The 17,919-nt window shown below is 44.3% G+C and overlaps 1 protein-coding gene across 20 annotated transcripts in view; it reads left to right on the top strand.

Moving 5' to 3' along the window:
* Nucleotides 1-17,919, top strand: part of RNF157 (ring finger protein 157) — a 101,989-nt gene that overhangs the window by 22,647 nt on the left and 61,423 nt on the right. For 16 of the 20 annotated variants that reach the window (XR_012426192.1, XR_012426193.1, XM_074020613.1 and 13 more), the window contains exon 2: nucleotides 4,838-4,956. Coding sequence is in view for 11 of the 20 variants with exons in the window: in XM_005585044.4 (XP_005585101.3) it covers nucleotides 4,838-4,956 (119 nt within the window). In the remaining 9 variants the exon portion in view is untranslated. Of the gene's footprint in view, nucleotides 1-4,837; nucleotides 4,957-17,919 lie in introns of those variants that run through there. The other 4 variants (XM_074020616.1, XM_065532026.1, XM_074020615.1 and 1 more) reach the window with 1 other exon arrangement.

Raw genomic sequence — 17,919 nt, 5'->3', positions numbered from 1 at the left:
TAGAGACAAGGGTCTAATTGTAATATATTGTGAACATTTTTAATGTCAGTAGATATAGATTTACAACACCACTTTGAATGGCTTCATAATACTCTACTGACTGAATATACCATATTATTATTATTATTATTATTTTTAAATATACAGAGACAGAGCCTCACCATGTTGCCTAGGCTGGTCTTGAGCTCCTGGGCTCAAGTGATCCTCCCACCTTGGCCTCCCAAAGTGCTGGGATTACAGGTGTGAGCCACCACACCCAGACTATTCTTGATTTTAACGCAAGGCAAAACTACAATTAGCTCTACACATCTTTTGTGGTCATTTCTTTTCTTTTAATATTATGGCATACAAGGTCATTTCTAATCGAACCCTGTTGCCTGCTTTAACTCTAAAATTTAGCCCCCAAATCATTAGTGGTCCTCTCTCACTAGGTTCAATCACGACCACCTCTAAGCCAATCATCCGTGGATTTTTACTGCCCCAGATCCCTCCCCTGAGCTCTCACAAGTATTGGAAATTCAGTGGTCCCACACTGAGGTCAACGTAGACAACTCCAGACATCAAACTCTCTTCTCCCCTTTATTCATGATTTGGGCAAGCCATCCATCCATGTAACATCTTTAACTTTTCCAATTTTACCTAATATATGATAAATGTATAATTCCTGATGCATAGAAAATATACCTACTAAAGTTCATCAGTAAATGACTTAAATTATTTGGGATTGCTGCTTCTACTTAAGGCAACTAGGTACCTCCCCTTCCATAAATTATGCATTCGGAAAATAGGGCTAGCAAGTGCTAGGCATAAATAATTAATAACTAAGCTTTCCTAAATGATGAATTCCACTGCTGTATCACTGCAGATGGCTGCCCTTTGTCTTTTTAAGTTTTGATGGGTGACTTTCAGGAGTTCCTCAGTGATTGCTTTGATTTGGGCTGCATTATTACTCTCAAAGCATGTTTTTCTGCTTGTTTAATTCAATAGTTGCCTCACTTTGTGGTGAGTGATTTTATGCATATTGTTTTGTTTAATAGATGTTTCTAGATTAAAGCTTCTTGTGTAGAAAGTTTTAAAAAATCAATGTTTGGTTCAGTTTTTGCTAGAATTTTCTTCTTTGTCTTCCTTCCAATGGCTTCTCCACAGGCCCAAAGTGCTGAATCTCCTTTTTTTTTTTCAGTTTGCTATAAATCTTTTTTTCCTTTTTTCTTTTCTTTTCTTTTTTTTTTTTCCTTAGGGTCTCACTCTGTCACCCAGGCTGGAATGCAGTGGCAATCATAGCTCGCTGCAACCTTGAACTCCTGAACTCAAGCGACCCTTCTGCCTCAGCCTTCTGAGTAGCTAGAACTACAGGCATGTGCTACCATGCCCAACTAATTTTTGTATTTTAAATTTTTTTTGTTGTTTGTTTTCAGTAGAGACAAGATCTTGCTAAATTTGCTAAGTTGCCCGAGCTGGTCTTGAGCTCCTGGCCTAAAGCAATCCTCCTGCCTTAGCCATCCAGAGTTTTAGGATTACAGGCAAGACCCATCACACCCTGCCTGCTACATATCTTTAACAAAAATTGCAACTGATTTAGGGAGTTTGTGTATATCCTCACTGTATTATACACAAGCAAGCCTTTTTTTTTTTTTTTTTTTTTTTTTTTTGAGACGGAGTCTTGCTCTGTCCCCCAGGCTGGAGTGCAATGGCAGGATCTCGGCTCACTGCAAGCCCCGCCTCCCGGGTTCACGCCATTCTCCTGCCTCAGCCTCTACAGGGGCCTGCCACCACGCCCAGCTAATTTTTTGTATTTCCTTTTTTTTTTTTTTAGTAGAGACAGGGTTTCACTGTGTTAGCCAGGATGGTCGCGATCTCCTGATCTCATGATCTGCCCACCTCCGCCTCCCAAAGTGCTGAGATTATAGGCGTGAGCCACCGCGCCTGGCCAAGCCTTTTGCCACTTAATAAGTTCCTGGTATTAATTTCAGAAATGGGGTATATGAGAGTATTGATAAAGGTATATAGTGGGCTACGTCCTTTACTTTGGACAGCTTACCTTCATGGGAGAATTAGATAATAGAAATCAGGGCTGAGAGGCATTCATTTAATCATCAAACTTCAAATGGATTCCCAGATGGAATTTTCAGCATAACCTAAGCCTGCTTTGGTGACTTCTCACTTCCATCGTATCCTGTCAGTTCCTTGGTTTGTCTGAATGAGGCTGATGGGAATTTTGGCCCCTGACTGCTGATTTCATTTGGTTATTATATGGTACTGAAAATACTTCTGCCTCATGGCTGATTAAGAAGGGGCAGAGGGGCCCTGCCAGGACTGATGTCCCAGCAGTTCTGGCAGTTAGCACTGTTAATGAATTTGAGGTGGAGAGGGTATGTGTGTAGCCTTCTTTCATAGCATTAAATTGTCCCCTTATTTTACACCATAGTCTATGTAGTCATTGGTAGGGAAAGCCAGGGATAGCTGTATTATTTAAATTCATATTTTCCTATGAAACAATCATATTTTGCAGCAAGTTAAAGTGTGAACATTCATCATAGAAGATTATGGAGGTATAGCAGTAGTGGTAGGTGGGAACTGAGACCTCTGTGTGTAAGTATAAGCTGGCTTATGAAAATCTAGGGAAAGAAATGTATGTGTCTGTGGATATAGAAAAAACTCAGTTTCTCCTATACACTCACAACACAAGCAGCACAGAAAACTTCTGTGACCTCTGGTCAGCGAAATGTGTGGGGATTCTCTCCGCCAGCAACCACTCAGTTCTGCAGAGGACACCAGCTGGGTGTCCTCCAATTCATTTCAATTCTGATACTACTTGAAGATAGTGTCCAATCCCACAGGTTGAAGGTGCAATCTCACAAGACTGCCCCCCACTTCTGATGCCCATTGCAAGCCCCAGGTTGTTTTACCTGTGCTCCCGACTAACCAACCAGAAAGCAGGATTCCCATAACCCCCTCCTTGGGTTTGATTAACTTGCTAGAGAGACTCACAGAACTAGGGAAGCACATTTACGAGTTTATTATCAAGGATATTACAAAGGATACAGAGAGAGAGACATAGGGTGAGGTTATGTGGGAAGGGGCACAGAGCTTCTATGCCGTCTCTGGGCACGTTACCCTCCAGAAACCGCCAAGTATTCCCCTGTTTGGAAGCTCTTCAAACCCACTCCTTTGGATATTTATGGAAGCTTCAGTATATAGCATGATTGATTACATCATTGGACATTGATGATCAGCTTAACTTTCAGCTCCTCTCCCTTCTTCAGTGGCTGGGGATAGGCTGAAAGTCCCAGCCCTCTAATCCTGCCTTTTCTTTCCAGTGACAAGCACCCATCCTGAGGCTACCTAAGGGCTGCCAGGCACTGGTTAATTCATTAGCATATGTAAAGACAAAAAAAAGACATTACTTTGGATACTCCAAGGATTTTTTTTTTCCCCCCCCGAGATGGAGTCTCGCTCTGTCACCTAGGCTGGAGTGTAGTGGCGTGATCTCGATTCACTGCAGCCTCCGCCTTCCGGGTTCAAGTGATTCTCCTGCCTCAGCCTCCTGAGTACCTGGGACTGCAGGTGTGCGCCACCACACCTGGCTAATTTTTTTTTTTTTTTTGAGACAGAGTCTCCCTCTGTCGCCTGGGCTGGAGTGCAGTGGCTGGATCTCAGCTCACTGCAAGCTCCGCCTCCCAGGTTTATGCCATTCTCCCACCTCAGCCTCCCGAGTAGCTGGAACTACAGGCACCCGCCACCTCGCCCGGCTAGTTTTTTGTATTTTTTTTTTTAGTAGAGACGGGGTTTCACCGTGTTAGCCAGGATGGTCTCAATCTCCTGACATTGTGATCCACCCGTCTCAGCCTCCCAAAGTGCTGGGATTACAGGCTTGAGCCACCGCGCCCGGCCTAATTTTTGTATTTTTAGTAGAGACAGGGTTTCACCGTGTTGGCCAGACTGGTCTCTAACTCCTGACCTCAAGTGATCCGCCCCCCTCGACCTCCCAAAGTGCTGGGATTACAGGCATGAGCCACCGCGCCCGCCTGGATATTCCAGAGATTTTAAGAGTTGTGTTCCAGGAAATAGGGTTGAAGATCAAACATATATTTTACAGTATCACAGTGTATGTATATGATGATACCTGTAGCTGAGATTCTTCAATACATGGAATAACTATAAAGGCAAAAGTCAGGAACCAAAATATATATATATATGATCATTATTGTGCATTGTAGGACCTTTTGGTCTTTTGGCTGGAGGTATTTTAAACAGATCATTAGAAGAATTTAATTAAGAATGTTAAAAGGAAAACAGTGATCTATTCTATGTTTGGTATCTTGGGTTTTCCCTGCTATGATTTTGCTTATTTTGTGCCATTGTCCCAAATCAGAAAAAGAAAACACTCTTGGGATTAGAAATTGCTCTAATTATTCATTCAGAGGGTTAACTTTTTTGTTTTTGTTTGTTTGAAACGGAGTCTTGCTCTGTTGTCCAGACTGGAGTGCAGTGGTAGGATCTCGACTCACTGCATCTCTGTCTCCCAGGTTCAAGCCATCTTCCTGCCTCAGCTTCCTGAGTAGCTGGGACTACAGGCATGTGCCACCACACCCGGCTAATTTTTACATTTTTAGCAGAGACAGGGTTTTGCCATGTTGGCCAGGCTGGTCTTGAACTCCTGATCTCAGGTGATCTGCCTGCCTCAGCCTCTCAAAGTGCTGGGATTACAGGTGTGAGCCACCACGCACATCCCAAAAGGTTAACATTTTAAAAAATCAGCTTTTTCTTGTTTTTTTAAACTAGATTTAGGTTGACTGTTTTCTGCTTGTTTGATTTTTTTCTGTTTGTTCTTCTCTAGGAAGCTATTTTGCCAGCCACTTCATTATGGGAGGAGAGAAGTTTGACTCAGCTCATCCTGAAGGTTACCTGTTTGGAGAGAACAGCGATCTGAACTTTCTGGGGAACAGACCAGTTGCGGTATGGCTGTAATCAGTTTACTCCCACTTGGAGCTTAAGTGCCCAGTTCAAAAAGTGTAACAAAAATACGTTTGCAGTTGCTTGTTCAGCAGTTTGTAGCTTGGTCTGAGTTGAGAGAGACGCACTAAAGGCAAACTGCAGCCTCCTTGGTTGTATGGGGTCTCTTGTTGCTAGAGGACTGGAAGAGCTCCTGGTGTCTTGTGAGGGAGAGGATGAGTCTCACAAATTAAACTTTCTTGAGGATCCAGATCTCTCCCTAAATGCCACCTCTTCAGGCAGCCCTTTTCCAAGGGCTTACCTTTTTTTTTTCTTCACAGCACTTAACACCAACCTTTTATTGATTTGTCTCTTTCTCTGCTTATTGTCTGCCTCCCCCTTTAGAATGTAAGTTTCATAAGGCAAGAACTGTTTTTACTGTAGTATCCCAAACCTAGAACAAAGCCTGGCACGTAATGTTAAGCCCTTAATAAATGATTGTTGAATGAATGACTGAAAGTTTTTCTTTTGATATGCGAGTTGCTAAGATAATACATTTCTCTCAGTTGTTCCTTCAGTTCATCTCATAAACTTCTATTGAGCACCTTCTCTGCATCCAGCAGGAGGCTTTGTAATAATAGCTGCCAGATGGCTATTGAGTGGCTACTGTGTGCTAGGAGGGTCCTAGAGACCCCTGTTCCATATGAAGACCACTTGACATAGGACTTATCACTCCATTTTTTTTTTTTTGGAGACAGAATCTCGAACTCTTGCCCAGGCTGGAGTGCGGTGGCGCGATCTTGGCTCACTGCAAGCTCTTTCTCCCAGGTTCACGCCATTCTTCTGCCTTAGCCTCCCGAGTAGCTGGGACTACAGGCACCCACCACCATGCTCGGCTAATTTTTTGTATTTTTAGTAGAGATGAGTTTCACCATTTTTTAGCCAGGATGGTCTCGATCTCCTGGCCTCGTGATCCACCCACCTCAGCCTCCCAAAGTGCTGGGATTACAGGTGGGAGCCACTGCACCTGGCTATCACTTCATTTTATAAGCAAGAGAACTGAGGTGTTCGGAGAGATGAATAATGATAGAAGCTAGGAAGTGCACACTATGTTCTAAGCACTGTTCTAAGGGTTTTATATACATTTTTCTCAAAGTCATATAACTAGGTTTGCCTGGTCACACATCAATAATCTTTCCAGTGCTCCTCACTGCCTTGAAATATTCTGCCTTCCCCAAGAAACTCCCAGTTTGGTGGAGCAGACAAAACACGGAAACAGAAAATGTTTAAATAACAATAAAGATCAGAAGTGATTGAATTTGGTGGGAATTGAGAGTGGAAGAAGACAATGGCAAGGGCAGGTTGCTTCAGTGTTATGCTGGGAAGAGGTGCAGGGAGTTGAACTGGCCTTTGAAAAATGGTGGGTTGGATGAGGCCTTTCCAGGGGTACAGCACAGCCCAGGCCTAAGAGCATTCAAGTTGTTGAATTGACAAACATTTACCAAGCAACTACTGTATGTCAGGTACTGTGATAGGTGTTGTGGATACAGAGCTGAAATGAGCATGGTTTGTTCTTCCCTGGAACAAATACGGAAACAAGTCTGGCCCGATGGGAAAGGTGGGCCGGGCGCAGTGGCTCACGCCTGTAATCCCAGCACTTTGGGAGGCCGAGACGGACAGATCACCTGAGGTTGGGAGTTTGAGACCAGCCTGGCCAACATGACGAAACCCCATCTCTACTAAAAACACAAAAATTAGCCCGGGGTGGTGGCACACCCCTATAATCCCAGCTGCTCCAGAGACTGAAGCAGGAGAATCGCTTGAACCCGGGAGGTGCAGGTTGCAGTGAGCTGAGGTTGCCCCACTGCACTCCAGCCTAGGGGACAGAGTGAGACTCTGTTTAAAAAAACAAGGTCAAGAGATTGAGACCATCCTGGCTAACATGGTGAAACCCCATCTCTACTAAAAATACAAAAATTAGCTGAGCGTGGTGGTGTGCGCCTGTAGTCCCAGCTACTCGGGAGGCTGAGGCGGGAGAATCGCTTGAACCCAGGAGGAGGAGCTTGCAGTGAGCCGAGATCACTCCTTTCTACTCCAGCCTGGGCAACAGAGTGAGACTCCATCTCAAAAAAACAAAAACAAAACCGAAAATGCCCTTTCTTCTATTAATAACATGAACTTGATGTTTGCATCTGTTTCTTTTTCCTTTCATCTGATGTAAAGATAGTTTATATATTTTAAAAAGTTTTGGCCTTTTCAGTCCATAAAGATGATATAAAAATAAGTAAATCAGGGATGTCCAATCTTTTGGGTTCCCTGGGCCACATTGGAAGAAGAGGAATTGTCACATTGGGCCACACACGAAATACACTAGCAGTAACAATGGCTGATGAGCTTAAAAAAAAAATTGCAAAAAAATCTTTTTTTTTTTTTTGAGATGGAGTCTCGCTCTGTCGCCCAGGCTGGAGTGCAGTGGCCGGATCTCGGCTCACTGCAAGCTCCGCCTCCCGGGTTTACGCCATTCTCCTGCCTCAGCCTCCTGAGTAGCTGGGACTACAGGCGCCCTCCACCACGCCCGGCTAATTTTTTGTCTATTTAGTAGAGACGGGGTTTCACCATGTTAGCCAGGATGGTCTCAATCTCCTGACCTCGTGATCCGCCCGTCTCGGCCTCCCAAAGTGCTGGGATTACAGGCTTGAGCCACCGCGCCCAGCCGCAAAAATATCTTACAATGTTTTAAGAAAGTTTACGAGTTTCTGTTGGGCCACATTAAAAGCCGTCTACCCTTGGGCCGCAGGTTGGACAAGCTTGAAGTAAATTCTGCTTTAGGTTCAACTTGCAATTTATGTTGTCTGGCAAACTTTTCCCAAGTTTGCCTGTGCCGACCTATGAATGTCTGAGCTCTTCCTGAAATGCTGGGTAGCAGCCCTGACCTTATAGTTGAGGCTTTTTCCCAAAGAAGATCAAGTTGGGCACAGTGGCATGTGCCTGTGGTCCCAGCTACTCAGGAGGCTGAGGCTGAGATGGGAGGATCACCTGAGCCCAGGAGAATTCGAGTCCAGTTGGAGCAACATAGCAAGACCCCCATCTTAATCAATCAATCAGTAAATGCCACTTTAAAAAAAAAAGGGACATCAACATTGGAGTTTTTGTTGTTGCTTTTGTGTAGTAATCATTAAGTATGCTTAATGTTGCACAGAGCAAATGAATTTTTTTTTTTTTTTTGAGACAGAGTCTCACTCTGTTGCCCAAGCTGGAGTGTGGTGGCATGATCTTGGCTCACTGCAACCACAGTCTCCCAGGCTCAAGTGATTTTCCTGCCTCAGCCTCCTGAGTAGCTGGGATTACAGGCGACTGCCACCACACCTGGCTAATTTTTGTATTTTTTTAAATAGAGATGGGGTTTCACCATGTTGGCCAGGTTGATCTTGAACTCCTGACCTCAGGTGATCCACCCATCTCGGCCTCCCAAAGTGCTAGGATTACAGGTGTGAGCCACCGTGCTGGCGAATGTTTTTAAAAGACATAATCTTATATTAGGAAAGCAAATCAGAGTAACTTCATATAGCTACATAAAAATGTAGTATAGAGAATAAATGCAGTATGTTTTTCTTTTCTTTTCCCCGTAGGTTATTTGATAATAATAATAATGGCTAACATTTGAACACCTAGTTTTTGCCAGGGCTGATTGTTCTAAGCTTTTCTTCTGTGTTATCTCATTTTGTCCTCACATCATAATGAGAAAGGTCCTCGTTCAACAGGTGAAGAACATGTGGCACACAGAGTTTAAAGACTGCACAGCCTGTCAGGGATCAGGATTGGAACCTAGCCGTCTGGCTTCAGAGCCTGATCCACTCTGCCATTTTGGCTAATTAGGCCTGGTGCACTCAGGAACTCTGCCCACAACCTGTTTGTGAGTCCATTGTGTAGATCTTCAAGTGCAATTTCTGAAATATTGATACCTGAAAGTGGAATGAGGCCAGCACAGTGGCTCACGCCTGTAGTCCCAGCTGCTCAAGAGGCCGAGGTCCATGGATCTCTTGAGCCTAGAAATTGAAAACCAGCCAGGGCAACAGTGAGACTCTCATCTCTACAAAATATAAAATAAAAAAAATTAGCCAGGCATGGTGGTGCCTGCCTCTACTCCCAGCTACTCAGGAGGCTGAGGTGGGAGGATTGCTTGAGCCCAAGATGCCAAGGCTTCAGTGAGCTCTGATCACTGCAGCCTGGGCAACAGAACAGGAACCTGTCTCAATAAATAAATAAATGAATAAAAGTAGATGAGTGGCAGTGATATGTTCTCTTGGAGCGCCTCTTCAGAGTTCGTGTTCCATGTGTAATTCCGTCTGCTGAGCTGACCTCTGGGTTTTGCCATTACTGCACAACATGCTTGTTTAGGGGAAGGCCCAGAGATTGAAGATTGATGTGTAGCTTGAGTTCTAAACAGCTGACTTCCACTATCTAGCAAAAGATCTTGGGTGTCAGCACATGAGTGTTAGGTTACAGGGGAACAAGAAAGAGAACAACCTTTTAAAGCCATCCAGCAGCATGCAGTAAGAGCGGCTCCTCTTTGCAGAGAGAATGAATATGGGCAGTGAAATATGTTAAAATTAATTGTTATATTAAGTTATAAATGCCATAGACTTCCTGACTTCTGCAATTTCCTGTCATTTCTGAATGAGCAGACTAAAAAGTGTATCATTTGACTGAGCTGTACTTCGCATCACAGATCTACCACTTAGGATAACCCATCAAAGCCATTTTTTTTTTCCTCTAGAGATAGGGTCTTGCTCTGTCATCCAGGCTGGAGTGCAGTGGCGTGATCATAACTCACTGCAGCCTCAAACTCCTGGGCTCAAATGATCTGCCTGCCTCAGTCTCCTGAGTGGCGGGGAATAAAGGTGCATGCTACTACACTGGGCTAATTTTTAAAATTTTTTTGTAGAGACAGGGTCTTGCTTTATTGCCCAGGCTGATCTCAATCTCCTGGCTTCAAGCAGTCCTCCTGCCTCAGCCTTCCAAAGTTTTGGGATTGCAGGTGTGAGCCACCAAGCCCGGCCCAAAGCCAAATTTATTATCAAGTCTTAAGGGTCAGATTTTTTAATCAGTTATTTTATTTATTTATTTATTTATTTTTATTATACTTTATGTTCTAGGGTACATGTGCACAACCTGCAGGTTTGTTACATATGTGTAAAGAAACTAGAGTGTATGAATATACAGAAAGATGGTGGAAGAGAGTTGGAATCTAGATTGCAAGTTTTATTTATATCTTACCATTAAACTCTTTGCAACCTTGGCAAATGTATCACTCAGGCGCTCAAATTACCTGCTTGTAACATGGAGATAGCTCTGACTTTAGGATAATGTAATGCTTGGAAGATTCCTTGGAATTGCTGGACAAAAAGCAGCATGCAGCAATGTTAGCTATACTTGCTACCTTTCCAGTTGGTTCTTTCTACAGCTACTTGTCGTTCTATGTAGAGGGATTTTCACTGTTTTGTTTGTTTGTTTTTTGAGGCAAGGTTCACTCTTGTTGCCCAGGCTGGAGTGAGCCAATTGCAGTGAGCCGATTGCAGTGAGCCGAGATCCTGAGATCACACCATTGCACTCTAGCCTGGGCAACAAGAGTGAACCACCATGCCCAGGTAATTTTTTGTATTTTTAGTAGAGACAGAGTTTCACTATTTTGTTCCAGGCTGGTCTCGAACTCCTGACCTCAGGCAGTCCACCTGCCTCGGCCTCCCAAAGTGCTAGGATTACAGGCATGAGCCACCTTGCCCGGCCTCTTCACTGGTTTTTAAATACTGTCTTAAGTAGTAAATTGGGCTTCCGAAGGTCTTTCTGCTCTGGTCCCCTATATAAAGGAACTAAATTGTCTGTAAATCAGTTTTAAAATGTTAAATAAAGACCATCCCTTCCCTTTTTAGGTAGTGGAAGAACTGGTGTTGCTTTTCTGCTCCTTTATTGAGTTAGATCTTGTTTTGTTCGGATAATTACTGCCAAAACTCTTAAGTTATTAGAGGCTTAGAAATTAGTCAAGTAATGCCTTGACTCCTACCTGCCCTTTTTTTTCCTTTTGAGACAAGGTCTTGCCCTGTTGCCCAAGCTGAGGTACAGTGGCACAACTACAGCTCACTGCAGCCTTGACTTCCTAGGCTTAAGTGATCCTCCCACCTCAGATTCTCCAGTAGCTGGGACTACAAGCACGCACCACCATGCCTGGCTTTTTAAAAAAAAACTTTTTATAGATAGAATGTCTTACTGTATAGCCCAGGCTGGTCTCTAACTCCTTTGCTCAAGTAGTCTTCCTGCCTTGGCCTCCCAGAGTGCTGGGATTATAGCTATAAGCCACTATGCCCCACCTCTACCTGCCTTTTTTTTTTTTTTTTTTTTGAGACGGAGTCTTGCTCTGTCGCCCAGGCTGGAGTGCAGTGGCCGGATCTCAGCTCACTGCAAGCTCCGCCTCCCAGGTTCACGCCATTCTCCTGCCTCAGCCTCCCGAGTAGCTGGGACTACAGGCGCCCGCCACCTCACCCGGCTAGTTTTTTTGTATTTTTTAGTAGACACGGGGTTTCACTGTGTTAGCCAGGATGATCTCGATCTCCTGACCTCATGATCTGCCGTCTCGGCCTCCCAAAATGCTGGGATTACAGGCTTGAGCCACCGCGCCCGGCCTCTACCTGCCTTTTGTAGACAGGATTTCAAACCGCTCCTCTCATTTTATTTTATTCATTCATTCATTCATTCATTCATTCATTTTTGAGACGGAGTCTCACTCTGTTGCCTAGGCTGGAGTGCAGTGGCCAGATCTCAGCTCACTGCAAGTTCCACCTCCTGGGTTTATGCCATTCTCCTGCCTCAGCCTCCCATGTAGCTGGGACTACAGGCGCCCGCCACCTCGCCCGGCTAGTTTTTTTGTATTTTTTAGTAGAGACGAGGTTTTACTGTGTTAGCCAGGATGGTCTCGATCTCCTGACCTCGTGATCCGCCCGTCTCGGCCTCCCAAAGTGCTGGGATTACAGGCTTGAGCCACCGCGCCCAGCCCGGTCCTCTCATTTTATAAGGAAAGTAGTTGAGTTTTAGCCTAGCTCCTAATAGTCTGTATCCTCTTGTGTGTTCTGTAGCTGGGCCCCATTGACACAGTTTCTTCTTCCTCATGCTCCCTGCAACCAGGGCTACACAGCTGGCATTATTATTTTTGTTTATTTATTCATTTATTTAGAGATGGAGTCTTGCTCTGTCGCCAGGCTAGAGTGCAGTGGCACAATCTTGGCTCACTGCAACCTCTGCCCCCCAGGTTCAAACGATTCTCTTGCTTCGGCCTCCGGAGTAGCTGGGACTACAAGCACGCCCACCACGCTCAGTTAATTTTTGTATTTTTAGTAGAGACGGGGTTTCACCATCTTGACCAGGATGGTCTCAATCTCTTGACCTCGTGATCCACCCGCCTTGGCCTCCCAAAGGGCTGAGCTACCACACTCAGCCACTGGCATTACTTTAAGAACTAAAATGTGCCAGGCATAGCGGCTTATCCCTATTCCCAGCACTTTGGGAGGCTGAGGCGGGAGGATCACTTGAGGTCAGAAGTTTGGGACCAGCCTGGGCAACATAGCAAAACCCTGACTCTACAACAACAACAACAAAATTAGCCAGGGGTGGTGGTACACACCTATATTCCTAGCTACTTGGGTGGCTGAGGCTAGAGGATTGCTTGAGCCCAGGAGGTCAAAGCTGCAGTGAGCTATGATTTGTGCCACTGCATTCTAGCCTAGGCGACAGAGCATGACACTGTCAAAAAAAAAAAAAAAGAAAGAAAGAGAAGAGAGAAGAGAAGAGAAAAAGGAAAGGAGGGAGGAAGGAAGGAGGCTGGGCACGGTGGCTCACGCCTGTAACCCCAGCACTTTGGGAGGCCAAGGCAGGTGGATCACTTGAGGTCAGGAGATCAAGACCAGCCTGGCCAACATGGTGAAACCCTGCCTCTACTAAAAATACAAAAATTAGCTGGGCGTGGTGGCGGGTGCCTGTAATCCCAGCTACTAGGGAGGTGGGGCAGGATAATCGCTTGAACCCAGGATGCAGAGGTTTCAGTGAGCTGAGATCGCACCACTGTACTCCAGCCTGGGTAATAGACTGAGACACAGTCTCGAAAGAAAAGAAATAAGATGCATACAGTGTACTTTTCTTCTTTCTCTAGTATAGATATACCAAAAGTTGTACTCAAATCCAGTTTCTGTAAATTGAACCCTTTTATCACATGTGTCAGGAAGAGCAAGTTATTTAAAGGAACTTGATAGTATATCCATTTGTGACATACAGTTTTGCATATATAGAGCTTTGTGGCAAAAAAGAGAACATGATTCTGTTAGTCCTGGTGCTATTCATTCATTTAACAAATATTTATGAGTCAGATACTGTGCTGGGAACTAGGAATGCAGAGATGAAAAGACAGGACCCCTGACCTGAAGATGCTTGCTGCAGAGTGGGGCAACTGATGTGCCCCCACTGCGAGGTACTGTGATAGGTTCTACGAGAGAGGACCAGAGTGTCCCTGGAGCACAGAGCATTGGGGATGCCCTCTCTCCAGGGTAGGGGCTTCTGGGAGGTGACTCCTTTAACCTGGAGGGATAACTAGGATTTCCCAGGTAGGGGAGATGAGGAGAGATGTCTGAAGCAGAATTAATGAATAAGCAATACAAGGAAGTATAAAGACACAAAAGTGTGCTTTTGGTGCTCAGAGTGGTGAGTAGTCAATAAGGATTGGACTGTGAGGGATGCTGGATGGAGTTGAGGCTAGAAAGACAAATTGGGTTCCTATCTGAAGAGCCTTGAATATTATATTAAGAAGTTTTTATGGGCCAGGCGTGGTGGCTCACACCTGTAATCCCAGCACTTTGGGAGGCCGAGGCGGGCAGATTACGAGGTCAGGAGATCGAGACCATCCTGGCTAACACGGTGAAACCCCGTCGCTACTAAAAATACAAAAAATTAGCCAGCCATGGTGGCAGGCGCCTGTAGTCCCAGCTACTCAGGAGGCTGGGGCAGGAGAATGGCGTGAACCCAGGAGGCGGAGCTTGCAGTGAGATTGCGCCTCTGCACTCCAGCCTCAGCAGCGACAGAGCATGGCCTCCATCTCAAAAAAACAAACAAACAAAAAAACCTTTTTACAGACCAGGAGGGGTGGGTCACGCTTGTAATCCCAGCACTTTGGGAGGCTGAGGCAGGGAGGTCACCTTAGGTCAGGAGTTTAAGACCAGCCTGACCATGAAACCCCGTCTCCACAAAAATACAAAAATTAGCCAGGCATAATGGCGGGTTCCCGTAATCCCAACTACTCGGGAGGCTGAGGCAAGAGAATCGCTTGAACCCAGGAGGCAGGGGTTGCAGTGAGCCGAGATCGTGCCATTGCACTCCAGCCTGGGTGACAAGAGTGAGACTCCATCTCAAAAAAAAAAATTTTTTTTTTTTTTACTTTTCCTTCTATGGCAGTAGAGGTCATAGTCATGAATGGCTTTGCTACTGACTGACTTTGTCGTGTTGGTTAAGGTGCTGGCCAATCAGTGAGCCTCAGTTTCCCCATCTATAAAATTACCTTGCAGGAATATTTTAAGGACCCAAAAAATGATGGCGGGACTTGATGGCTCACACCTGTAGTCCCAGCACTTTGGGAGGCTGAGGTGGGTGGATTTCTTGAGGCCAGGAGTTTGAGACCAGCCTGGCCAACATGGTGAAATCCTGTCTCTACTAAAAATACGAAAATTAGCTGGGCATGGTGGTGCATGCCTGTAATCCCAGCCACTTGGGAGGCTGAGGCATAAGAATTGCTTGAACCCAGAAGGCGGAGGTTGCAGCGAGCCGAGATCATGCCACTGCATTCCAGCCTGGGCTGGAAGAGACCCTCTCTCTCAAAAAAAAAAAAAAAGATAACTATTACAATCTAGTTTGCATTTTAGAAAATTAACTCTATAAAGTAATTCACAGTGTAGGTAATGCATCAGAAAGACAGGAAATAAGAAGACCAGTTAGGAAGTAATTTATTTTAAGAAAAAATATATGAAATACCTGAATAGGATTAACAGCATTGCAAATAAACATGGTGCAGACTTTCTACCCTAGAACCATGGACCAGTTTGTAACCTTGCAGGGAAGGCCCCAGGGCTGATGATCGTTGCTGTGACTTATTTGAAGCCTTGATTGGCCACATTTTGGTACTATGCCAAGGCTGAGTTGCTTCCTCCAACCCCTGGTAAGATCCCTAGAACTATTCAGAGCCTGAAAAAAAATAGTAATGCTCTAATAGCTCACAGTTAAGGAAGCTTTGCTGAATGATGTGGTGGCCACTGAGGTGTGGACGTGATTTTATGTCAGAGAGCTCATAGACAAGTGTGGCATCATTGCTGTAACCTTTGAAGACCCATCTTTAACATCTGATTTCATCTGATTTATGACTTGTGTGTTCTTGGACCATGTGTGATCAGACTAAAATAAGATGTGTCTAAAAAACAGTAAAATAAAATGAATACAGTGCAGATTAGAGAATTGTAGGCAGTGTGAGTTAAGGCAAAGGATACTCTAAGGAACAGCCTCTGTGAGAGGCCACCACTTACCCCAGATGCTGTGCACATGTTATGTTTGGAGATTTATTTGTGCCCTGGACTTGGAGTAACTGGCCTAATAGGTCACAGAACAAGGACCCTGGCATTCACTGCCCTACAGGCCTAAAGCCCGTGGTGGGATTGGGCATCTTTCTCCTGCACACTCATGCACGTGTATGTGTGTGTGTGTGTGTGTGTGTGAGAGAGAGAGAGAGAAACGGAGATTGGGTTATTTGCCTTTTGCATGCTACCTTCTTTCCTTCTTTCTTCTTTTATAGTTGTACTACAATTGTTTCTGTCCTTTAGCCTGGAAATATTGATTACATTTTTAGCTGTGCATACCCTTTGGCCCAACTGTTTCACCTCTCTGAATCTCTCCTACAGAAATATTTTGAAGAGTGTGAAATGATTCCTATTTACAATGTATATTGTAGCATTACTTGTAGTAGTGCAAAATTAGAAAATATATAATTGCCATTATAGTGGAATGGTTAAATAAATTATAATGTGCCTATGCCATGAACTGTTATTCAGCAAAAATGAGATGGATCTGTGTCCACTGAGATGACAATATGTCCACAACCACATCACTTACTGAATAAAGCAAGTTGCAGTATATAATGTAGAGTCCGATTTCATTTCGGATAAAAATAATATATATGTACATGTGTGCATTTACGTATACTTATAGCTATAAAAATATACTATTATAATGCATTTTGAACTGTTACAGTGGTAACTCTTGGGATATATCAAGAAGGGGGGTATTCACTTCTTAATTCATATTCTTTACTAAAATTTTCTTTATATTTTTTTGAGAAATAAGCTTGTTCCTACACCCAGGCTGGAGTACAGTGGTGCAATCATAGCTCACTGTAACCTGGAACTCCTGGGCTCAAGCAGTCCTCCTGCCTCAGCCTTCCTGGTAGCTGGGACTACAGATGCATGACACCATGCACAACTAATTTAAAACTTTTTCTTTTTCTTTTCTTTTTTTGTTAGAGACCAGGGTCTCACTATGTTGCCAAGGCTGGTCTTGAACTCTTGGGCTCAAACAATCCTTCTGCCTTGGCCTCCCAAAGTGCTGGGATTACAGGTGTGAGCCACTGTGCCTGACTCTTCATATTCTTCTATGTTGTTTGAATTTTTTTCAGTGAACATGTTTTCATTTTTAAATGAAAAATATTTTAATTTTCTTTAAAAATAGAGGTGGGAATACTTCTAAGTGGAGGAAGGAAATAGGTTTAGAAGAATATTTAGAAGTAGGAAAATTAAGAGAGTTCGCAAAATAATGATTTTAATTTTTTAGTGAACTACAGGAAAGGTAGGGTCTGCTCAGTGGGGTTGGGATGTGTGCCAGGAAGTGTCTGGGGGCTTGTGGAGAAAGATGGAAAACCAGAGTAAGCATGGGGAGGAGCAGAGCCAGGGAGCTCGGTCCTCTTGATGCCAACATGAAGTAATTCACCTTTAGAAACATTTGATTCGAAATGGTATGAGATTCAGTATGGATGTGGCCTGCTTTTCAGCAACCTGACAGTAAAAGAACTAGAGGATGAATATTCATACTTTTAAAATGGTTTAGAGCTTTAAAGAGTTTCACTTAAGGCATTCTTATAATATATGTCTCCCTACTTCCAGGCCCTCCCCAGGGGTGACCACCCTGCTCATCAGACATTGTTGTACAGTCTCCAGAACTCCTTTCATCTCACAAAACAAACTCTCTCCCTATTGGACACTGACTTCTCATTTCCCTCTCCTACCAGCCCCTGGCCTCCACCATTCTGTTTTCTGCCTCTATGAGTTTGACTACTCTAGGTACCTCATATGAGTTGAATCATAGAATATTTGTTCTTTTGTAACTGGCTTATTTCGCTTGGCATGTCCTTGGTTCATCCATGTTGTAGCATGTGTCAGAATTTCCTTTTTAAGGCTGAATAATATTCCATTATATAGATACACTGTATATCCATTCATCCATCAATAGACATTTGGGTTGCTTCTGCCTTTTGGCTATTGGGCTAGGGAAAAAATGCCTAGTTTTTTGTTTTTTTGACGAGACGGAGCCTCGCTCTGTCTCCCAGGCTGGAGTGGAGTGGCGCGATCTTGGCTCACTGCAAGCTCCGCCTCCCAGGTTCACGGCATTCTCCTGCCTCAGCCTCCCAAGTAGCTGGAACTACAGGTGCCCGCCACTATCCCTGGCTAATTTTTTTTTTTTGTATTTTTAGTAGAGACGGGGTTTCACCGTGTTAGCCAGGATGGTCTCGATCTGCTGACCTCGTGATCTGCCTGCCTCGGCCTCCCAAAGTGCTGGGATTACAGGCGTGAGCCACCGCACCTGGCCTGAAGTCCCTAGTTTTATGAAATTATATAGGCTTATTGTAGGTTCAGTTTT

This window comes from Macaca fascicularis, chromosome 16 (assembly GCF_037993035.2).
Source record: "Macaca fascicularis isolate 582-1 chromosome 16, T2T-MFA8v1.1".
NCBI classification, from domain to species: domain Eukaryota; kingdom Metazoa; phylum Chordata; class Mammalia; order Primates; family Cercopithecidae; genus Macaca; species Macaca fascicularis.
The sequence above is the reverse complement of the archived record's forward strand: the minus strand, read 5'-3'. Positions and strand labels throughout refer to the sequence as shown.